This window comes from Triturus cristatus, chromosome 3_2 (assembly GCF_964204655.1).
Source record: "Triturus cristatus chromosome 3_2, aTriCri1.1, whole genome shotgun sequence".
Lineage (NCBI taxonomy): Eukaryota > Metazoa > Chordata > Amphibia > Caudata > Salamandridae > Triturus > Triturus cristatus.
Genome location: NC_140584.1, coordinates 165,554,757 through 165,578,928, shown reverse-complemented (window position 1 = coordinate 165,578,928; position 24,172 = coordinate 165,554,757). Strand labels below are relative to the sequence as shown.

Sequence of the window (24,172 nt, the reverse complement as noted above, 5' to 3'; positions counted from 1 at the left end):
TGTAACCTCCTTCTCATTCTAGACCTCTGTGTTCTGAGCTAGTTTTTCTGCAAAGAGTTCAAAATGCAGTGTCTGGCTCAGGTGCTAGGGGACTGGATGATGTCTCTTGATGGTGTAATGGTGGTGGTTGCAGCACACCTTTGCAGGTCAGGGGTTCTCTATTCCTGTACCTTGATGACTGGTGGCTGAATGTGGGCTCATCATAGCTGGTGCTGAACCACTTGCAGTTGACAGCCTCTTTACTGTTCAACTCGGGGTTTTCTTTTAGTCTTTAGATGTCTTATTTTCTGCCTACCTGACGTCTCGTCTTCATTAGAATGGAACTGGACTTAATCTCCTTCAAGGCCTACCTACCTGCCTTCCCTATGGGTTTGGGCCATTTTGGTAAGGATCATGATATTCTGGCAGAAAGCTCTTCTACCAGCCCTAAACTTTCGGCATAGTCTGGGTCTGCTTGCCTCCTACATCTAAATCGTGCCACACTTTTGGTGGCACATGCGCATCCTACAGCGTGCCTTAGTTTCCAGTGGGCCCTGCGATAAGGAGTCCTCACACAGCATCCAGATTTCCCAGGAAGCAGCTTAGGACCTGCAATGGTGGATAGTGGTAGAGCACCTCACATGTGCAAGACCTTTCTTTCCTCCGCCAACCATGGCCTTGGCCTTGGTGTTGACCAATGCATCTTACCTTGGTTGGGAGCAAACATCTCAATGTGCTAGTGATCAAATGTCTCTGATCTCCCTAGGTGCAGAAATCCCACCATCAACCTGCTCGAATGATACGCCTTACCTTTGATTTGTTCTGCCCGTTATTCTTCGTCCATCAGTGCAGGTCTTGACAGACAACTCAATCGCAACGTGGCATGCCAATAAACAGGGTGGCAGCTCAATGTCTGGCTGGCTGTGAACAATTAGTTGTGCTCCCTAAATGTGTGGGACAACTTTCTCGGCGCCATATTGTCATTCAGGATTTGCGCCTTCCCCCAGGCACCCCTCCATAGGACTTTTTGCCACTCACAAGAAACACTTACTACATATCTGTGAACTGCTGGCCATGCAGTTTTCATCACTAGGAGCTGTGAAAGACTCATTCAGTCTGAAGTGGGACTTCCATCTCCATTACACTTTTCCTCCATTCCCTATGCTTCCTCGTGTCCTGAAGAAGCTGTGCTAGTACAGCGTGCAGACGACTTACTATGCACCAGATTAGCCAAAGCCTGGAGATTGAGCGGGGAATTCTTAGATCATTTGATCTGCCTATTGAAGTGGTGGTAGTGATCTTGTCGGCTTGTCGACTCTCATTGAATGTTTATTCTGGCGTTGATTCAGTTTTGTCTATTGGTGCATGAAGGTGGAAGTTGACACCCCTCAAAGTTTGATTGTTTGATGTTTTCCGTTTTGTGCTTTCCTTGGCCTTTGGCACTGTTAAGGGACATTTGTGGTCCTGTTCTGCTTCTGTTTGTTTACCAGGCCCACTACTGGGGTTTACATTTCAATTAGGTATGCCTTTTCTGAAAAGGTTCTTTCCATTTGTTTGCTACTTCTCCTATTGGTATGCCCCAGGGGGTTCTTAACTTGGTGTTCTTGATGGGTTCACCCTTTGAGCCTTGCACAGTTTTGGACTGCGGTTGCTTACTTTGAAAGACTGTGTTTTTTATTGCCGCTCCCTAAGCTTGGTGGGATAGCCTGCTGCAGGCCTTGTTTGTTCATCCTCATTCCGTTACATTTTAATGTACAGGCTGGTTCTCAGGACCAAGGCTCCTTTATTGTTGAAAACTATCACCCCATTTCACATGGGCCACTGTATCACTTTGCTAACCTTCTTCCCACCTCCTCCACATATCATAGATCAGGACAGCCTCTACTGTCTGGATACTTGAAGGACCTTGCGTTTTCATATTAGCAATGCACCAATACCGGACTGACAACCAGCTTTACCTTGGCTATGCTGGCTTGAAGAAAGGTGTGGCTATTCTGAAGTAAACAATCTCCTGCTGGATTGTGCTGTGCATCAATCTGAAAGGCTCTTACCAAGGAGTAGTCTCCTGAGGAAAGTGGAGCCCATTCTACCAGGACAAAGGCCTTTTATTCTTCTCTATTGACAGGTATTCCCATCCTTGAGATCTGCTTGGTGGATACATGGGCTTCGATTTACACCTTCATCGGCATTATAGCCTCAACTGTAGAGGGTCTGCTTGGGTATTGATTCAAGAGGTGAAAAATCTGCAATCGTCTGATGACTGTTTCTTACATTCAATGATGATATTTCTGACAGATGCTCTATTTACCTATGGATTCCTGATCGATCCTACCAACCTCCCAAATTTAGAGATGTGGTTGTGCTGCTGTTCACTTAAGGTCCCAGTTAATTCATGCAGTTCAACATTTGTCAGTCTCTGCAGACTCATCTCCACACATCAGACTGTGGAAAAAAAGAACGGGCAACTGACGTTGTATGCAGCGGTAGTGGCCTGTTTAAGCTTATGATATCTGAAAGAAACACGTTAGTTAGATTCCTCACCTTAGAATATCCCCAGGCGTCAGACTGGATCCGGAAGATTTTTCGTCAGCAATACCCCTTGCGCGTCGCTAGGCGTCGTCTGCGGCTCCGCGTCCGTCGTCGGCGTCGTGCGCCGGAATGACGTCGTCGGAGTACTTAGACGCCGCCCTCGCGCGCTGACGTCAGTTCTTCTTCTTTCCGCGCCAGTAAGCGCAGATCCGGGAGAGCTACCCCTTTAGTCAATTTTTGACTAACTTTTTGGTCCTTTTTGATCCTGTCAATCGACACCGGTGCCGGTAGGATGCCTGGGTTTAAAGCCTGTACGGACTGTAGCCGATTGATGTCGGTTACGGACCATCACCGCCGGTGCCTGTACTGCTTGGGCCTCGACCACGACGCGGAGTCGTGCTCGGACTGTAAGGCCCTGACCTCGAAGGCTAGACGGGAGCGGTCCCGTAAGCTTCTCGAGATTCGCCACTCGGCTCCGCGCGCCTCTCGATCCCGGTCCAGGAGGAGGTCCAAGGATCGGTCGCGGAGCCGCAGCCGACGTCACCATCGGTCGTCGGGATCAAAGTCTTCGGGTAAGTCGAAGCATTCCAAGAAGTCCAAGAGGCGACATCGCTCTTCGGACTCCCCTCGCCGGTCGCGCGACTCGGTCGAGGGTCAGGGTGGTTCTACCCCCGCGGCTCCGGCGGAGCCGCAGGCGCCGCGTCCGTCCCCATACCCTCCGGTCCCTGGGACTAACGCGACGCCGGCGGAAGTCAGTGCCTTCCTCTCGGCCATGAGGAGCCTGGCTCCGCCGTCGGCGCCCGCTGGTGCGCCTTCGGGCCCCGCGGACCCGACTGGGCTGCCTTGCCAGCCGGCGGCTCCGGCCCCGGCGCCGTTGACGGCTCCGGCCTCGACGCCGCAAGCGCCGAGGGACCCGTTCTCGAGTCCCCGTCGACGCCGGTCAACCTTGTCACGCCTCCTCCACCGGCGTCGACTCCGGTTCCACCCCCGACGCCGACGTCGACCCCGCTCGACGTCGTACCCCAGTTCAGTCCCGCTCCGGGCCCGGCGCCGGTCCGGCGTCGATGGACGCGAGATCGACGCCGCTAGAGACACATTTTGTCTACCGCCCGGCTCCGTTACTTTCTCCTCTACACCAGGAGTCGGATGATGGGGACTACTGGGAGGGATCCGAGGATCCTCTGGCCGATCAGGCCCAACTGTCCCAGGACTGGGCAGATGAACTGGGGGAGGCCAGTGGTCTGGATACCTCACCAGACACTGGATTCATCTCTCCTCCGACTGTGGCTTCGGAGGAGGGTGCTGCTTTCTCCGTGGTGCTGCGCAAGGCGGCCGCAGCCCTTGGGCTCGAGCTACCTGCCGTGGCTGTGAGGACGAACGTCCTCACTGAGGTGCTTCAGTCTACAGCAAGCTCCACTGAGCCTCTGCTGCCATTCAATGAGGCCCTCACTGACGTTCTACAGGGCACCTGGTCCAAGCCCTCCACAGTTCCTCCTGTGGACAGGAACGTTGCCAGGCGCCACCGCCCTGCTCCGGGCGACCCCAGTTTTCTGTCCCAACACCCTACCCCTGAGAGCCTGGTTATCCAGGCCTCCACCTCCCAATCCTCTTTCCCGACCGCCCCGCCGGACCGGGATTCCAAGAGACTGGAGCAGTTTGGCAAGAAACTGTTCTCTTCCCTTAGTTTGGGCCTGCGGTCTTTGAACACCGCTTGTCTCTTGGACCGTTATTCCCACTCTCTGTGGGATGCGGTGGAGGACGCGCTGCCCCTGTGTCCGGAGGAGGTCCAGACACGACTTACCCAGGCTCTGGCCGATGGGAGGGATGCCGCGCGACATGCTATACGTTGTGGGCTTGACACCACGGACTCGCTGGGTAGGGCCATTTCCACCACTGTGGCGCTTCGACGCCACGCCTGGCTGCGGTCCACGTCGTTTTCCGGCGATGTCCAGAGCACTCTCATGGACATGCCGTTTGATGGCACTCGCCTGTTTGGCGAGAAGGCGGACAGTGCGCTGAATCGCTTTAAGGACTCCGGGGCTACGGCCAAGTCCTTGGGCCTATCGGCCCCGCGGTCGCAATCTTCCGCTTTTCGCCCCTTTCGTGGCCAAGGAAGGGGTGCCTCCTCACGTGCGCCTAGCCACCAGCCGCAGAACCAACCTACGCGCGGTCGCGGACGTGGTTTCCGCCGCGGCGGATCTGGAGGACGACGAGGTCAGCCCACATCCACCCCGGCAGCATCCGCCTCAAAGCCTTCCTAGTCCGAGCTTTCAGGCCCATTCCACGCCAGTGGGCGGCAGAGTTCGCCATCACCTGCTCCACTGGCGGTCCATCACATCGGACAGGTGGGTGCTGCAAATCGTCCGAAGGGGCTACTTCCTTCCCTTCGAGACGACCCCTCCAGCCATGCCACCGCAGCACCACCGTATCTCGGGGGATGATTTGCATCTTCTCCACGAGGAAGTTTCCGCCCTCTTGGCCAAGGGGGCCGTCGAGCGCGTTCCGAGCCCAGAAGTAGGTCGTGGTTGTTATTCCCACTACTTTCTGGTTCCCAAGAAGGGCAAAGGGGGCCTACGCCCTATCTTGGACCTTCGGAACGTCAATGCCTTCCTCCGGAAGGAACGGTTCAAGATGTTGACTTTGGCTCAGGTTCTAGCTGCCCTAGACCCCGGAGACTGGATGGTAGCGTTGGACTTGCAGGACGCTTATTTCCACATCCCCGTCCTGCCGGCCCACCGGCGTTACCTGCGGTTCACGGTGGGCCAAGAGCACTTTCAGTTTACCGTGCTCCCCTTCGGCCTCACCAGTGCCCCTCGGGTGTTCACGAAAGTGATGGCGGTGGTCGCAGCTCATCTGCGCAGATCAGGGGTTCCAGTCTTCCCCTATCTCGACGACTGGTTGTTGAAGGCGGGCTCGCCCCAGACAGTCGTCTCCCACCTCCAGACTACGGCGGATCTCCTGCATTTGCTGGGGTTTTCCATCAACGTGCCGAAGTCACACCTGAGTCCCTCTCAGAAGCTCCTCTTCATCGGAGCGGTTCTCGATTCGGCGCAGTTCCGGGTCTATCCACCGGAACAGCGGGATATACAGGCCCTGATTCCCATCTTTCGGCCTCTATCCTGGGTTTCGGTCAGGCTAGTGTTGCGGTTTCTGGGGCTGATGGCCTCCTGCATCCTACTAGTGCATCACGCCAGGCGGCGCATGCGGGCTCTGCAGTGGGACCTGAAGTTTCAGTGGGCCCAGCATCACGGCAACCTGTCCGACCATGTCTTGATCTCGGAGGACACTGCACAGCAGTTGCAGTGGTGGCTCACCGACCGCGATTGGGTCATGGGCAGAAGCCTCTCCCTTCCCCAACCGGAGCATGTCGTAGTGAAGGATGCGTCCCTCCTGGGATGGGGTGGCCATATGGGAGAGGCGGAGATCAGAGGCCTCTGGTCTCCGGCGGAGTCTCGTCTCCACATCAACCTGTTGGAGTTGAGAGCGATCCGACTTGCACTGAAAGCCTTCCTTCCCTCTGTCAGGGGCAGTGTTGTGCAGGTGTTCACGGACAACACCACCGCCATGTGGTATTGCAACAAACAGGGCGGGGTAGGGTCGTGGACCCTTTGTCAGGAGGCTCTGCGCCTCTGGACGTGGCTGGAACACCAGGGCGTCACCCTAGTGGTTCAACATCTGGCGGGCTCTCTGAACGCCAGAGCGGACGAACTCAGCCGCCGGTGCATGATGGATCGCGAATGGCGTCTGAACTCCGAAGTGGCGCAAGGTCTCTTTCAGCAGTGGGGAGAGCCTTGGTTAGATCTATTCGCCACCGAAGAGAACGCGCAATGTCAGCAGTTCTGCGCGTTGGAATTTCCAAGGCGGCACTCGCTCGGCGACGCTTTTCGTCACGAGTGGAGTTGCGGTCTGTTGCATGCCTATACCACTTCTGCCCAGAGTGCTGAAGAAGATCAGGCACGACCGGGCCCAAGTCATCTTGGTGGCTCCGGATTGGGCACGAAGATACTGGTATCCCGAGCTACTCAGTATGTTGACCGATCCTCCGATACGTCTGCCCCTTCGGGAGGATCTTCTGTCGCAGCAGCAGGGGACGGTCCTCCACCCGAACCTGTCCAGCCTCCACCTCCATGCGTGGAGATTGAGCGGCGGCAGTTGATGCCATTTGACTTGCCTCCTGAAGTCTGTGATATCATTCTGGCAGCCAGGCGTCCCTCCACAAAGTCGGTATACGCCTGCCGGTGGAACAAATTTGTGGCATGGTGCACAGCAAAGGCTGTGGATCCCCTTTCCGCCCCTCTTTCTGAGGTTCTCCTCTTTCTTCTTTCTTTGGCCCGGCAGGGCTCTGCCCTGGGCACCCTGAAAGGTTATCTTGCTGCTATCTCTGCCTTCTTGCGGCTTCCTGATCAGCCTTCTCTTTTCAAGTCCCCTGTGGTTACACGCTTTCTCAAAGGCATTACTCACACGTTCCCTCCTGTCCCTTTTGTAATGCCTCAGTGGGACTTGAATCTGGTCTTGACATTCCTGATGTGCGCTCCCTTCGAGCCTCTTCACAATTGTCCTCTTCGTCTTCTGACTCTTAAGACTGCTTTTCTGGTAGCCATCACCTCGGCTAGACGGGTGAGTGAGCTCCAGGCTTTATCTTCTAAGCCTCCTTTTCTGTCTGTTCATCCGGACAAGGTTGTCCTTCGGCCTCGTCCCTCCTTTCTTCCGAAAGTAGTGACTCCATTTCATCTTGGGCAGTCTGTCACCTTGCCCACCTTCTTTCCGCCTCCGCATCCTTCCAAAGAGGAAGAGAGGCTCCACCGTCTGGACCCAAAACGTGCGCTCTCCTTTTATTTGGACCGCACAAAGCAGTTCCGGGTGGACGACCAACTTTTCGTTGGATACGTGGGTGCTAAGAAGGGGAAAGCTGTGCACAAACGGACCATCTCTCGGTGGGTCGTTTTGTGCATCAAAATTTGTTACTCTTTGGCAAAAAAGGACCCTCCTGTTGGGCTGCGCGCCCATTCTACTCGGGCCACAGCGGCTACTACTGCCTTGGGACGGGGAGTCCCTTTGCAGGACATCTGTCAGACGGCGACGTGGGCTTCGCTACACACGTTTGCCAGGCATTATTGCCTTGACAGCCAAGTCCGGAGGGATGGCTTCTTGGCCGTTCTGTCCTCCAGGACTTTCTGGTGTGATCTTGGTTCGCAGACCCACCACCGGGGATGGTATTGCTTGGGTATCTATTCTAAGTTGAGGAATCTAACTAACGTGTTTCTTTCAGATGAACAAGTTACTTACCTTCGGTAACGATGTATCTGTAAGAAACATTAGTTAGTTAGATTCCTCACCGACCCACCCATCCTCCCCGTTCTGCGAACTGACATCTAGGGTTAAGGTTATCCTTTTCAGGCCCCTAGATTTTATTTTTGGCACCAGTGTCGGTCTTTGCATGGCTCTGCGTTCCTGGCGCGGAAGGCTATGTACAAGAACTGACGTCAGCGCGCGAGGGCGGCGTCTTAAGTACTCCGACGACGTCATTCCGGCGCACGACGCCGACGACGGACGCGGAGCCGCAGACGACGCCTAGCGACGCGCAAAGGGGTATTGCTGACACAAAATCTTCCGGATCCAGTCTGACGCCTGGGGATATTCTAAGGTTAGGAATCTAACTAACTAATGTTTCTTACAGATACATCGTTACCGAAGGTAAGTAACTTGTTCGTCATGTCCGCGGTGGTTCTGGAGCCGAGATTCGGGTTGTGGCACCACCTCCCATTGCAAGAGTGCTGTAGCAAAGTTTTTGGATCCAGGCAGACATCTAATTTGATTCAAGTGGTGAGGAATCTGCCGGCAGTTAAGAGTGTCCACCAGATTGAGCATTACCAAAGTTAACTTGTTCACATAGCACAAACCTAGCTGGGGAGCAGTATTAATGGGAAGAGAAACAGTTTGAGACTGTGCATGTGAAGTGTGATTGTACATATTTGCAGTGCACATTTAAATCACATTTGTACAAATTTACAATGTATGGCACTGAGATGGTGATTTGAACAGTATCACTGCATGTAGTCCTCACATAACTCCCACCTTTTGCCTGCAACTGAAGGCCTACTGAGTTCCCTAACCACGTCTGTAGCACTTTTGTAGAGCCAGCTTCAAACACATCAAAACCATACCACCCATAGAGTTTCACTGTCCATCCCAGTATGACACTCGCTTGTAGGGCATGCCACCGTGAACAACACAATGTTCGCGGCCAGTCGTGAGCTCTCTTTCTGAACCCTGAAAGGAAGCAACCCTTTTAGGTTTCTCTGACTCCCACCATGTAGGTAGTTTGTAAGTGCCATTCCTTTTGAGGTGCTAGCTGGGTGCAGTAGATGGGGGACTGGTATTAAAAGCTTCATTTCACACAAATCTTCTTTCCTCAGATGAGCTGCCAGCTGAGCTTCAGTTTCCTCAACGCAACAAGGTGCAGTATCTGAGCGACTCTCTTCAGCGGATCACCAGTGAATTAAATGGGGTGCTGAGTGTTCTGGGCTCTCTCAGCAATCCTGGCTTGCCCACCTATACCTCGTCGCCAATTCAAGTGCCTCCTGCTCCGCCCACTGGGCTACCCTTATCCGCCTACACATCACTGGCCCGGGCGCAGGCTGCCACTGGCCCCTTCCCATCCCACCACGTTGGTCTCTCAAACAAGTGGACCTGGTCCCCAGCATTGAACACTAATCTTGCCTCTACATCACAGTCTGTGGACACCATCCTGATGGAGAAATGCCGCAAGTACTTCCCATGTAAGTTGTGAGTGTTGCTTCAATATACTCCATAAGATTGGCTGGGTTTGTGCATCTCAACAAGTTCTGTTAAGAGTGGTGTTTGTCATTATTGTTATGTGTTCAGTATCTCTGGGTGTGTTGGGACTCTTAGCCTATTGTGTCTGTGATCTCTGTCTATCTTTCAGGTGGGATTCCTTCACTCAGTGGAAGCCCAGCACCCTTGGAGAGTAAACTGGGATACATATCCGCAAGGTATGTGGTATTCTGGTGGGACGGTGGGTGCACAGTTCCCAGGTGCTTAATGGGCCTGTGTGAGTGGGCACCAGCCACATGCCACCAACCTGCAGTAACCCAAGTAGATCCATGACTCCGTCTCAATCCCCAAGAAAGATGAGTGCCAGATGCAGACCACCACAGACTGCTGAGCAGCGCAGTCAAAGACTATCTGTAGCAGATTGACAGTGCAGGCTTCAGGCATATGTAAAGCTGCCTTCCTCCTGCGATATATTTAGGCATGGTCCAAACGTAGCAGCCTGCTCACCTCATAGATATCATTGGTAGTGGGTCAGAGGTACAACTGGTAGATCTCCCATGCTCTGTCGCAATGTAAAAGAATTGGGGGAAAAGCAAGGGCGACTGTCCAGGCCTGGGAGGTAATCTTACTGTGGGTCAGGTGCAGTGCATTGGAAGATTGCACTGCCTTCAATGTCACCGGCTGTAATGTGGAGTGCACAGCCAGACTTCCTATCCTGTCAAGATCACAGGGTCAAATGTGTCACCAGGTGTCATTTGTAAACCGCACGTTATTCATCCAAGTGGTAAACAATGGCCATTCCCCTACTGGCAGCACCTGGTCCATGTGAACCACACGTGTCAGAAAGCCAGCACCTGTACGCTGCCAGTATTGTCTATGGTGCAGTCTGAACATGGCCCGAAGTGCCAGCCCCTCCGTCTGAGACACCATTTCCAACATAGCGCTCAAGATTAATTTTTATTTTTGTTGTTTCTTCTTTTCCTGTTGGCAGTGAACAGCTACGCCTCTTGCAGCACTCCCAACCCAGGATCCCTGAGAACGGCTACCACTCTGTCCAGGGAATGATTGACTCCAACAAGAGGTGGCTGGAAAACTTTAAGAACGACCCCAAAGTGTATCCTTTGAAGGTTGTGTGACTGTGTAAGATGCATGGGCACTGGCTACCTTTATGATAATTTGTGAACTGTAAGAGGACGTCATGCAGTATCCACTTACAGTCCCTACCCTGTGCACCTCGCCCTTCATCCTGTCTTACTTTGTACTTACTACTCATCTTGGCTGTGTGCCCAAAACTACTGTCCCTTCTTCCTGCCTACTTTCTCTTCTTTCTACCTACTGTCCCTTCTTTCTACCTTCTGTCCCTTCTTCCTACCTACTGTCCTGCACATCTGTTGCTGCAGTCACAAAATCCTGAAACCGCTATCACAGAAAGCAGTTGAAATGAACACTTTTTGTTGAAATTGTATGTGGTGAAAGGTGTATTGATTACGCAAGATACCTACAGCCGTGAGACCCCTTTAGGTTAGTCTCCCTGTCCCCCAAACGCTCCTTCCAAGTGTAATCGAAGTCCCAGTTCAGGCCCCAACTGATGTTTGCGACTGACTCTTGATTACTCTGGGTGGCCCATCCCAAGAGTTTTTTTGCATACTTGAATTATGCCTGGTGAAACTTGCTCACGTCTTGCAGGCAAAAAGCACCAGTTTTGAGTTTTTCCACCTCAAATAGTGCAAAAGAAGCGCCTGAGAAATACCTTGCCCTGCATTATCTGTATTTAGGGGATTCACTAGTTTGACCTAAGATTGGGCATGAGTTGAGTTTTTGGGTCCTTGGGCACTTAAATATTTGGGGTCTCCTGTTTGGATTATGTATGCCTCATTACAGGTCACTCAGGAATTTGTGGCAATATTTGACCTGGTAAATGTTTAAACCCCAGGGTGTGGTAGTTACCCAGTGAAGTATCACTACATCATTCAAAGGTAAAGAAACTTTGAATGATGCATTTTCCCTGCATGAATATGGATAGGTCTTACCTGTTGAAAGTATTTTAGAGAAAACATGGGTGCAGTTTTTACTGTGAAAATCTGAATCCTGATTTAGGTGGAAACGCCTGAGTCGGGATGATGAGAGAAGTTGTAATGAAGCCTTAAAATTAAGTGGTCAAATTCACACAATTTCATGACCCTGGAAAGTCTTCCATGTAGGGGATAAGGATTCACGGACAAAGGCTTCAGATGCAGGTCAACAGACCTAGAAGACTAATTAGTATGTCCTGATGAGGGAACTTAAATGGTAGATAATAGGGAGGTTTCATTCTCTGCAGCAAAATTCACATTATATTTCAGTTGTTGATGAACATTTTATGTAAACAATATACTGTTCAGAAACACTAATTGTGTCGCTATAGATGCTGCATGCTTCGATGTGTGCGATTTTTTTATTTTTTTTTTAGAGTTTATGCTGTGACGTTGGAAGCATCAGCTTTCAGCAGCAGATTAAACCTTCATGTTACATAGATCTCGCTACATGCTCCGGCTCCATACAGTGAAGTTATGCTACTTAGCTTACAAGTAAGGGAGATACCAAAGGCTCAGGCCTCAGCTGTGCCCAGTGGTGGCTGCTTTTTATGGTGGAGGGATGGGGGAGGGAGAGGGGGAATGAAAACAAATATTAAACAATTACTTACCTGTGTGCCGTCTCTTGGTCCTCTTCACCTGCTTCCAGGCTCCCCTAAGCCAATCACAGCATTGTGATGGGTCTGAGCGCCGTGGTTCGGCACTCAGACGGGGACAAGGAACCTGGGTATGTTCTCCACCCAGGCTGTAATGCTGCCTGGGTGGAAAACATGCAAAGTGCGCATGACGGTTTGGCCGGCCCAAGACTGCCGGCCAAACCGTCATGCTCACTTAAGAGAGTGCGAACCTCTCCTCCTCCAGTTCCTCTGTGAGAGCCCCGTCCCTACCCAGCTGAGCAACAACGGAAAAATAAAATTATAATAACAATGAGTTATCATTTTATTTTTTCCTTTTTGACCTGCTCAGTGGGGCGAGGCTCCTCCGCTTTAGCGGTCGAGCCACCCCACAGATTACAAAGAATGCTCCTGCTCACAGTGGCGTAGCCCCTGAGACCTAATATAAGTAATGAAACGTAGTTCACTTCAACTGGTTTGGTGGGTTACGGAGACTATAAAGGATCTGACAACATCTCTATCCCACAAGTTATGGAGATCTGCCGAACGCCTCAGGTCACACATATTTTGGAGGTTCAATCCAGTGACTGTGGTGTTTGCGGATTACAGAGATGTACAGGGTGGCCATCTGACAGGAGAGATATCCCTCATGTCACAAAGATATTACTGGCTCAGTCAAAATACTTTTCCATCGACTACAAAAAATATACGGGCTTCTTACTTAAGTTACATATTTCATACAGGATCAGGCTTTTTATATCCAAACTAGTTCTGTGATTTTACAGTCTCAGGTCTCTTTGACAGCAGAGCTCTATCAAGGGTGGACTAGATATTTCAGGTTTAGACGTATGACTGAAGAGCTATGAAATACACACAAATTTTACGAGATCAGGGTTCTTGGCAGCAGAGCTGTTCCTCAAAACACATTGATCTTGCTGTATCAGCGGTTATCCATAAAGTTAAAATTGTCTTGCATGCCTAACCTTCAGACAGAATTACTCTTCAGTTTATACAGTCTCAGACGAAAAAACCTGTTAGGTTACCTGACTCTTAAAACCTAAAGTAGCAGACTGAGAAAAACCGATTAAACAGATCTCACAGGCTCAGGTGTCTGACAGCAACACTGTCCCTTAGGGTATGCAGTTCTTACAGGCTAAGGTCGCAGAGTGCAGGGAAAGAACTATCATGTGGTTAAACGGATCATAGAGATTCGGATTTCAGAGAGAACACCCCTAGATTAAAAAAGAATGCATACAGCATTGGACACCTGATAGAAATTATATTTTTTAGTTGGGTATTATTACAAGGTCAAACATCTGCCTGTGGTATCCCTACACTGCAGGTACAAATGATTCAGAGCAAATCTATCCTTCCAGGCACAGAAAGTGTGCTTGCTCAGACTACAGGCTTGAAAGCTATCCTTCCATTTACTAGGAAGCGTCATAGTTAGGCCAGAAAACGTTTGGCTCAGCAGTTGGCACAGCCCTTACAGTTAGAATGGATGAAATTCCATTATCAACAGATTTTTGTACCTAGAACAGTTCACTAAAAAGGTAATAAAAGAGGTTGTTTTTGCAGCTGTTTCCATGTTTTCCGAGCTGCATTTCAAGCTTCCCTGCACACATAGAAAGGCACAGCAAAGGTAAACTCAGCTCGCTCACAGAATGGTGTGGACATCAAGCATACAGCAAGCGGGAGTAGAAGTGAGAACCTTACAGCATAGTAGGAGCAGCTCTGCCTCTCCCATCAATTAGACAGCATTTGTATAGCACAACACTTTCACCCCAAAGGGTATCCTGGTGCTGTGTCTTTTTCTGAAGTCTGCCAGCGAGGGGGCTGTGTTGAGCTGGAGGGGAAGGTCATTCCATGTCTTGGTAGAGATGTATGAGAAAGAGTTGCCACTGCTGCGACGGATGCGGGAGTGTGTGCAAGGGCAAGTGAAGAGGAGCACAGGTATCTAGCGGGTTGGTGGAAGTTCAGTTGGTTGTTGAGTTAAGCGGGTCCTAAGTCGTGGAGGGCTTTGTAGACATGTGTAAGGATCTTGAACTGGCATCTCTTCTGAATGGGGAGCCAGTGGAGGTCTCTCAGGTGGGGGGCGATCTGGCTTCGTTTGGGGAGGTCCAGTATGAGTCTGGCTGACGTGTTCTGTATGGTCTGGAGTCCTCTGAGGAGCTGGGTGGAAATGCCGAAGTAGAGGGCATTGCCATAGTTGAGGCAGCTGGTGACAAGGGCCTGAGTGACAGTCTCTCTGGTGTTGTTTGAGATCCATCTGAAGATTATGTGGAGCATGCAAAGTGTTTGGAAGCAGGAGGAGGTGACTGCGTTGACTTGTGTTTTCATGGTCAGTTGGCTGTTGAGGAAGATGCCGAGGTTGCGAGCATGGTTGGTCGGCGTGGGCGCGGGTCCGAGTTCTGCAGGTCACCAGATGTAGTCCCATGCGGAGGTGTTCTTCCCTATGATCAGTACTTTAGTTTTGTCAGAGTTTTGTTGGAGGCAGTTGTTTCTCATCCATTTGGCTACAGTGTTGCAGAAGTTTGTTTTGGCACGGGAGGGGTCCATGTGAGCGAAAGGATCAAATGCGTTCGTCAGCGTAGGAGATGTTGAGTCTGTGGGATCTGACGACGTCTGCGAGAGGGGTCATTGTAGATGTTGAACAGGGTAGGGCTGAGGGATGTTCCTTGTTGTACGCTGCATATGATGTCTTTGGGTGCGGAGTTAAAGGAAGGCAGTCGGATGCTCTATGTGCGTCCTCTAAGGAAGGAGGCGATCCACTTCAGGGCGACTTGCTGTATGCCTATGTTGTAGAGTCTGTTTAGGAAGGTATCATGGGAGACTGTGTTGAATGCCGCGAAGAGGTCGAGAAGGATCAGGGCCACAGTCTGTCCACGGTCGAGGAGCATTCCGATGGTGTCTGTGGCGGCAATCAGTGTGGTCTCAGTGCTGTGGTTGGAACGGAATCCTGATTAAGAGGCGTCCAGTAGGTGGGTTTGTTCCAGAAAATCGGTGAGCTTCTGGTTGATGGCTTACCCGAGAACTTTGGCCGTGTAGGGGAGCAGGGGGACACACAACACGAGTAGCACAGGCAGCAGTGCTCGCAAAGAGCAAGCTTCCTCACACACAGCTACATGTGAATCAGGTCAGCAGGCTTCCCCAAAAGAGGCAGCACAGGTGGTAGCATTGAGATTCTCTAAACTGCATTTCTACACCACACTCACATTCACACTTGCTTGTACGCTTTCGCACACACTTTTATTTTTTTTAGCAGGGTGGCATGCCTGTGCACGTCATTGGTAACCAGGCTGAGAACTCCTCAGCAGTTGGAATATGCACTTCTGTGTCTCTCTGCTTAGAAACAGATGGTATGCGTTAACTTGTGTAGAAACGTCAATGCTCCCAGCTGGGTTCATTTTTAAACAATAATGTTAAAAAGTACAGAAATAAGTAACTAAATATTAATAAATAAATCCAGTGTATGAAAGTTTGCCCCTACTAGTTTGTGCTATGAATGTTTTACTCTAATATTTGAAATGTGCACAACAGAGTGCTGTACAAATAAAATATGTGTTTTTGTTATTCTGTAGTAGAGCTCAAATGCGATTGTCGTGGGCAATTGCCTAATTTACCCATTAATTAGCATGTGACTGCATTTGGGCACTGATGAAGTGTGATTAGAGGTGGGTGAGCCACTGAAAGCTTGAGCCTGAAGCCTGGCTCTGCTCGAGGTCCGTGGCATTGGAGCCAGAACTGGCGACCAGGTTCGAGTCTCTCCATCGGCTCAAATTCTGGGGCTCATTAGGATGTCGGTTCGATAGCTTCCAACCGACATTCTTGGTTTAAAGTCCAACTGCTTAATTACAATGTAAGTGTTCGAAGTTTAAACCGGCCAGTCAGACTGACTGGCTTCTGACGGGCTGAAGGAGCCGTCCACCAGTCGGGGCCGCTCATAATACCCTATGGACGATATTACCACCGTCTGCATTACGATGTCTGTTTCCAACAGGCTTTTCATTTTGGGCTTTCCGACATGAAAAGCCTGTCAGAAAACAACTTTGGAGGTCCCTAGCAGGGCCCCCAAGCCTCCGCGGCTTCCGGTTGAGGGCTTGGGGGGTGAGGTGCCTTCCACTTGGTGCAGGGATTTACAGGAAGTCCCCTTTCCCAATGGGAGTGTGTGCTGCAGCTGGTTTCCGACCGCTGCACAAGCTCCCATAGGGAAATTGGAGATTGTGACCGCACCATGTGCGGACGCAGTATAATAGGGTGTTTGGGACCCCCACACCGAAATGGTCCGCCTGACATCATAATTAGGGCCTGTGTGTTTCTGGCCAAATCACTTCATCCTCCCCCTGCCTAAAACAACGAGTATGAAAGTCTAGTGTTACTAATGCTCATGTAAAGTGCTCCAATACCTTCGCTTGAGTTCCCACTATATAAAAAATGCACAACAACGTAAAAATAAAGCTGTAACATAAGTAAAGGCAAATAGATAGGTATTTAACATGTTAAGGAAATACACTTTCTTGAATTTTGAGGCACCTGATTATATTTTACGTGATGTTAGTTGTATGATTTACAAAGCAAACATTTTCAGGGCTCGGCTCTTGCACAGGATCTAAGATCCTAGCCTGATTCTTGGCTCCGCTCTCCTTGTAAATCTGTTGGATCGCCCATCTGTATGTGTGATGTGCACATGATCACCTTCTTGGCTCATACCGCTGTTGTGAGCGCTTAGACACTGATGTGTTATTTTAGCAGTTATTTGTACCCTGTGTTTTCCTTAACCGAGTGCCAGTCCGCTCTTCACTAGGACAGGCAAGACGCCGGGCAGCCCAGGCGTGCTGCAACTGGGCCTGGACGAGAATAACCAGATCAAGGTGTATCACTACTGAAAGAGTGCGCGGACACTGGGACGCAACGGAAATGACTCTAGGGCTTCCGCGCCTCTCCGCTGGACCTCCTGTGCGACACAGCCGGACTCATACCATCAGCCCCAGCCCTCACATAAAAGCCTACGCTGTATTTTTTTCCAGAAAAGTCTTGGCTTGTTTTTACCGGTTCTTGCGTAAATGTCTCGGGCCACTATATCCAGTTTTAAAGAGTCTCACAAACAGGTAGCAAGCTTCTTGTTTGGGGTGAGTTATGTATTGGTCGGCACTGAAACTACTGTCGAATAGGGAGTGAGCTGGCTATAAGTCTGCCCTACCCAACTAATTTACCTGTAGGGCTTCTGGTTGCTGCGCCTGATCCAGACAGGAAGGAATGGCGCTCTCCTACTTCTGCGACAATCAGTGCACGTGACACTCCACAGCCGAGTACACGTGTGCAGACTCAATCTCCGCTGGCACTGGTGAATTCAGATATACCTTTAAGCTATATTAGCTAGAAAGTGACTTCATTTCTCATTAATATCTGCTGTCGTGCCAGTCTTTTGAGTGGTTCACGTGACGTCTCTATTTTCTTGTGATCAGACAATCGTGGCACACCAGCGTTCGCACTAAGGTGCAATATAGAATAACCACTAGATGTTGATTTTTTTCCCCTTCACAGGGTAGTGCGTCAAGAGACAATGGGCTCTCCCTCAAAATGATGTGAGTACATAGGTGCTTCACTGTTCACTGGTGCCTACCTCAGACATGGATGCGGATTGTCTCCCCAACTTCTTCCTTTAACCTCCAGTTCATGGATGCCCTCTGGGGTAGATCATGGCACAGGACATTTGTGAGCGTCTTTGACCCTTGAAGTCCATAGCTCGGGTCTTGATTGAACCCCCTGAGCCAACTGGTTTGCACCAGCATTTGCAGTGTTCAAGAACATCCCTCAGCCAGGGCATCGTGCCACATGGAGGCAAACCATAATTGTTGCTGAATCTCCAGTACCAGAGCCTTTAAAGTTTTTTTATTTTTAAATTATGCAAATCACAAGTTAGGTAAAATTATCAATCACAACAAACATGTCCATGTTTTAAAATTAAAATATATTTTTACTTGTGCAACAACTCCGCCTTAGCGAATGAGAATCACTTTTGTATTCATTATAAATCATTTTAGGTCCAACTTCCAAAGTAGGCTATAAACAACTGCCTATTCAGTATCTTTAGATCACTGAACTGCATATAATACACCAGTGCATTACAGACTCCAACAACCCAAGTGTGCATTAGACGAGGATATCTGTTTTTTGTTAGAATCCACAGGGCTCACCTGCTGCAGGTAAGTGTGGGCAGGCATTTTGTCCTTACTTAGATGGGCTAATTCCAGTTGAATTCCCCTCAAGTATTTTCATTGAAGTGGCAGCCTAAGTATATCCTGCAAAGCTTTTCCTCTCCGTGCAGGGTCAAGAAATGTTGTGTAGCTGAATTGATTGTAGAACAGACAGACATCGCCAAATACTGGGTAGATTCCTCGCATTATCAGGACACCTGTGCGTATGATTGTGAATTTTTAATAAAAGGCAGCATTGGCGCCCGGACACTTTTGGTTGCAAAAGCACGCTATGGAACATTCTGTATACATTGGTCTGTTTTCTTTCACCATTTTCATTAATTATATGGGTTATAACCCAAATAAACAGCCCGTCCCATATTAAAATTTCCATGAAAGTCAGGGTTAGTTGCAAAGTGAGGTAGCTAGAACCAATGCACCTGGGTTCTCTTCCAGTTTTCACACAACCAGACCACCTCCTTGGTGAACGTTGCACTTTATACATTTTCTTAATGGCGTGTGAATTGACTGGAGCCAATGGTTAATGAAAATTAAGCATTAGCAACGAGAACCTTAAAATCCAGTTAAATGTTTCCTAGTCGGAGATCGTAACAATCAAGGGAACACAAATTAACCTGACATTTTTTGGATCTCAACTTACTCATCCAGTGCTGCATCTGTCTTGGCCATGCAGATATTTCTGGGACCAGAGGAACCCTGGTTGTCCCAAGGCCAGCCTCTCAAAAGGCTTGCACTCCACGTTGGCTCCCAGGATTACAGATGCGCTCCTCTGATGTGCATGGTACCTGGCCAACTGTGCTCGGTCTAAGGCTTTTTGCAGTTTTATTGCCACTGAGTGCCCTAAATGGGAGGGTAAAGTCTAAAGCTTGATTTCAGTGTAAAATGAGTTTTCACCCAATTTCCCAAAGCGTATGTGTAAAAGACCCGCTAAGTGAAAACAAGTGCTCTAAGCACGCCAAAGAAGGCGAGGTTACCTATTGTGGTTCAAGTTTTAAATCCTTGCAAAGCCTGCAGTGCGCTTGGCCATTAGTTAGATTTGAAGGCACGTTTTATATATTATTTCTGTATTTTGAAAGCCAGAAATGTAATTTAAAGCACTACAGGTTGACGAAAGTCTGAGAGTGTGGCGGGTCCCATTGTGTTTAGAAGAATACAGATCATTCCCTCAATAAGCCGCTAAGGTAAACTTGAAAGAGAATAATTATTTGCCGTGTTTTTATTTATGGGAGATCAATTTGATGTTTGTTCTGTCAACTTTTTTTCACCATATTGTTTATGCTTCTAACCATATACCTTTCAGTACAAAACAAGGATACGGAGTTCAAAATATTTTCTGATTACTCCTCATTAGTGATGCAGTATGACCAGGGGGGAAATCTACTACTTGAGTTGAAACAAATTCAAGATCCTATGTAGCAATAAGCCATCTTGGGATAAGGCTGGGATACCTCATTCACCAATAAGGGAGTTTATGAATGTGAAACAATAGTAAATAGAATCAAATACAATGCATTTCTTTGGTGTGTATGGTTGTTGGAATTCTTCACTAGTGGTTTGTAATAATGGTAGTATGGCTTGAAGCATTCAAGCAACCTCTAAATATATTATTAGCAGAGCAAGTAATCTCTTCAAACTAATATTTTTAAATGGGAAACTCCAAAATATCCTAAATGCAAATTGTTTTTCAATGACACCAGTTTTTATACCGTTTTTATGTGCTTGGTAATATGAAATAATAGTCACAAAATTGTTTACTGATGCTAACTTAGATCTCATCTATTCTGTATGGGAGATCGTCCTCTTGTAAATTAGGTCTTCCAGTTCATTGACAACTCAAGTGGTATCCAAGGAGTGTTTGTTTCCTTTGGCAAGTGTGCAGACTTTTTTTGTTTTGTTTATAAAGCGAATTATATTACGCAATACTTAAGTTCTGAAATTCGTTCGAACAAAGCATTCTGAACATTTCCTGCATCTCTCAAAGTATTGTTTTGCAATTTTGTGAGTTTCATCCATTTGAAATGTGGGAGACCCTCGTCCTTGTTGCTGCCTCGCAAGGTAACCTTGCAGTCATCCCAGTTGATGAGTTTGTCACGTCAGCTATCCAATGGCTGCTTCATGTGTAAAGGCACTGCAATGTTTATATGCTGCTCCAAAGTAACTGCAGGCCACAGGACCAGGAGTTCCTCCCTACCCCTCCACTAACACTGTCCAGCGCAAAGGAGCCAAGGGTATTAACACTCAGATGTGAGTGAGCTAAAGCTGTTAGCAACGTCCTCCACCAAACAAACAGGACACTGCTGCAAAACTTGAACTGCTCCAGTGCCGCAGCCTCAACTCTGTAAAAAGCAAAGAAAATTATATTTTATTTACATAGTATTTTATCTTTGTATTTGTTTTTCGTAAATGTATTTCATAATGCTAGAGCGGTTTTGTATACAATAAACCCTGTACAGTCTTGAAATTTTCACAACAAAGGTGTTGGTGCCTTTCTTTCTAGGTTTCAGAAGAGTGTGATGTATGGAGACATGGTCGGGTGGGAGGGATTTTATTTTGCAGTGGGTGGTTTCAAACCCTACTGACATAGATGTGTGGTGCAGATCCAAGAAGAGGTGACTTGTCTATGTTTTCTGAAAGGACCTGCATGACTAAGCGGCATTAATGCAATCCTTGCAACAAGCATTGCTACCGTCCCTGGAAATGCACTAACTACATACTAACTACTGCAAACTCGCTGAAATTCCAAGGACTGTTTTTAGTATTTTAAGTTTCAAGGGGTTGCAGAGTTGAACAGTCGAGGCTTCTTCTTGTAGGTTGGGATATTGAAAGAACATCCAATTCCTGCAGCACAAATATCACTTGCAATAAATAGATTGTCCAGCTGTGTTTGTTTTTTTCAGAAAAATGAATAAGACTTTTATGATTATAAAAAAAACATTTGCATTAACTTTGAGAAGTTCTGTGGCATCAAATTAGTTAAGGTATATGCAGTGAATAGTCTTCTCACCTGGATGTTGGAATAGTTTAACCTACTATTCCGCCTCCAGTCTGCGCAACAGTAGGGAAGGTGTTGAACTTTAATTCCAACACCACTCCACCATTGCGCCCCCCCCTTAAAGCAAGTCAGCGTAACGACTTGCGTGCAGAACAATTGGGTACTAATGAGGCATTTGTTCGGTTGCTGGCGTTGTGAAGGCCCAGCATGATTAAGTCTTCGACCTAAAAGACGTTTCCCACTCACTGCTACACCTTTGTGTCAGGTTGCAGAGGATGTGGCGCACCACCACACTGCGCCCCTTGCTGGGTCACTCACATCTGCAGGGGGAGCAGAGGATCACATCAATGGTGACACCCCTCGAGTAATGCCTCCTCTCTGAAAATGCAATAACTTGCTGTGTGCTGCTGCATTCTGCATCACAAAGTCAATGACGGGCCACTTCATGGGTTATCTCTAGCATGGTCACACGCTGACTTCAGATGGTCACTTAAGAACTGCGTGGGACTTTACTTTTTCTATTCTCGTGTATCAGTGCTAAGCACCACCCTGCAGCACAGGCACACAAACTCAAGCTCTAGCAGTACAAGCCAAGTTCTAAACACATACAGCAGTCTTCCTACTCAGCAAAGCTCAGCACCATAGACCATCTCCACATTCCTAGGGATTTGGTCTTAACTCTTCAAAGGAAGACAACCATTGATTTTGACTATGCTCCAGTCCTTTAAGTACATGGGTTTGCAAAGCTTCAGTTAGTCTAAAGTCAACATCGAGGAAAACAAGAGAGGCTCTACTTTCATCAAGTCTTGCCGACAGTGGACATCGCCACATGTCCGATCAAATTCTCATTCCAAATTTTCGAGTGACCCAATTGTTGTAGAATTAATTTCTCTTTCAGGTTGGCACATCTTCACGGCAACCAATTTGTGTGAAATCGCAATGTTTGAGGCATGTGTGCGGTAGATACACATGCTTTGCATACTCCTGCCATCTAGTGTTGAGTCCGGATGTTTGCAAGTTTTTTTTCTTTGAAGAAGTCTTTCCTAGTCACGAGGTAAGGTGACTCCTCCTTTAGGTGATAGTGCGCATGGTCATCAACTCTATTGTTGAATTTTTTTTTTTTTTCCACCATCGGGTTCTAATGTATATTGCTGCGCTCCGGTTCTAAACCCTTTTTCGGGTTCCCCTTGACGCGCAATCCTCTCTATCTCGACTGTATTGTTTCCATACACGTTCCCACTTCTCCGCGTATCATTTTCGACATCGGAATTGACCTATCGAAAACCTTTGTGGGCGGCCTTCGAGGCCTAACCGCGCTCGGTTAGCTCTCCATCGATGGATCGGACTCCGTTTAAATTCTGTCCTCTGTGCCATGCGAAGTATCTGTGCACCGACTCACACTCACACGAAGTGTGCAACTTGTGCTCGTCACCCGAGCACAAAGAAGAAAATTGTGATGCTTGCAGATTGTTTGGATCAAAAAAGTCTTTGCAATCGTCGGGCTCGACGTCGGGAGATGCATCGTCACAGCATTAAGGACACGCCGGACATCATCGGTGAAGACTCTGGCCAAGAAGATATCGAGGCATCGGCGGCAGAGGAGGAGGAAGCCTTCTCCGAACAAGATTCAGGCTCAGAACTCGAGATCGACGCCGAAGAACTGCGGCAGGGTCAGGATGACATAGGTACCGAAGACCTCTTGCCCCCACAAACTATATTGAAAAAACATAAGGCTACGGCGCCACCTCTGCCTTCTGGCCAAGGTCGGCACCGAAACGACGTTTTAGACGCCCCGCCCTCATGCCTGGCACCGAAAACACCGGTCAAGCCTTCTGGCTTGGTATCGAGTCAACAAAAACCCTACTCGGAGCCGAATGCCTTTGGTACCAAGCAAAAGCCCGTTTCGGAGCCGAAATCCCCTGTGCCGAGAGCCAAGCAACCTTCTAAGCCGAAACCTTCTGCTCCGAAAGGCCAGCCTCCGTCGGCACCTAAAACACCAGCACAGAAACATAAAGATACCCCTTCGGATCCGAAAGTGGATATTCTTCCATTAACACTTAATCCAAAGCAAAACAGACTGCATATTAACCCTTATACTGGTCATATTTACCTAAACCACCTCTGTAGTGTAAGGTTCAAGAAGGCATTTCTTACAAAATCCCCTTGGAAAAAAAAAATTATGGCTACAAGTCCTTTCCATTTTCCATCACCCCCCACCTCCTCCGTCACCACCTGAGAATCCTTTGCAGATTACACCTAAAGATTCTCCTCAACCTCATCATGACGAAGATGATGCTGATGATGGGGGGGATAAATATTCCAATAGATCTAAGGACAGATTAGACACTGGATCCCCCAGGTGACACTAATCCAGACTTGTACCCAACCAAACAATCTCTTCCAGATGACAGTGCATCACACAATGAACTAATTGCCAGGGCTGCACATTACCATGGGGTAGAGCTCCACAAAGAATCACTGGAAGAAGATTTCTTGTTTGAGACAATAGCATCCACACATAGCTCATCACAATCACTTCCAATGCTTAAAGGCATGATGCAACATGCTGACCCAGTCAGAGGCCGCATCTTAACTCCTAGAGTGGACAAAAAATATAAAGCCTCTCCTACAGACCGCATCTTTATTAAAGGACAATTGCCTTCACATTCCTTAGTAGTATCAAATGCTCGTAAGTGAGCTAATTCTCAAAATTCAGGGGATGCTCCTCCACCAGTCCAAACCAGAGGCAACCTATGTGCTTGCCTGCGGCAAGTGCATAACTGCTCAGGCAGCAAATCAATGGCGCATTACAAATACCCAATGCCTTTTAGCTAGGTATGACAGGGCACACTGTGACGAAATGGAGCAACTTCTCCAATACCGCCCAGATGAGCATAAGGCTAAAGCACAGGACTTGGTAAATGACGATAAGCTCATTTCTAATTCCTCAATTCGATGTGCTCTAGATGCTGC

General features: G+C 48.6%; 1 protein-coding gene across 4 annotated transcripts in view; it reads left to right on the top strand.

Moving 5' to 3' along the window:
* The window catches only part of CEP164 (centrosomal protein 164), a 341,304-nt gene extending 320,623 nt beyond the window's left edge, over positions 1–20,681 (top strand). For all 4 annotated transcript variants that reach the window (XM_085647440.1, XM_085647438.1, XM_085647439.1 and 1 more), the window contains 4 exons: positions 8,925–9,287; positions 9,455–9,521; positions 10,295–10,417; positions 16,779–20,681. In XM_085647440.1, the coding sequence (XP_085503566.1) occupies positions 8,925–9,287; positions 9,455–9,521; positions 10,295–10,417; positions 16,779–16,875 (650 nt within the window). In that variant the 3' untranslated portion in view covers positions 16,876–20,681. The remainder of the gene's footprint in view (positions 1–8,924; positions 9,288–9,454; positions 9,522–10,294; positions 10,418–16,778) is intronic.
* The last annotated feature ends 3,491 nt before the right edge of the window (positions 20,682–24,172 follow it).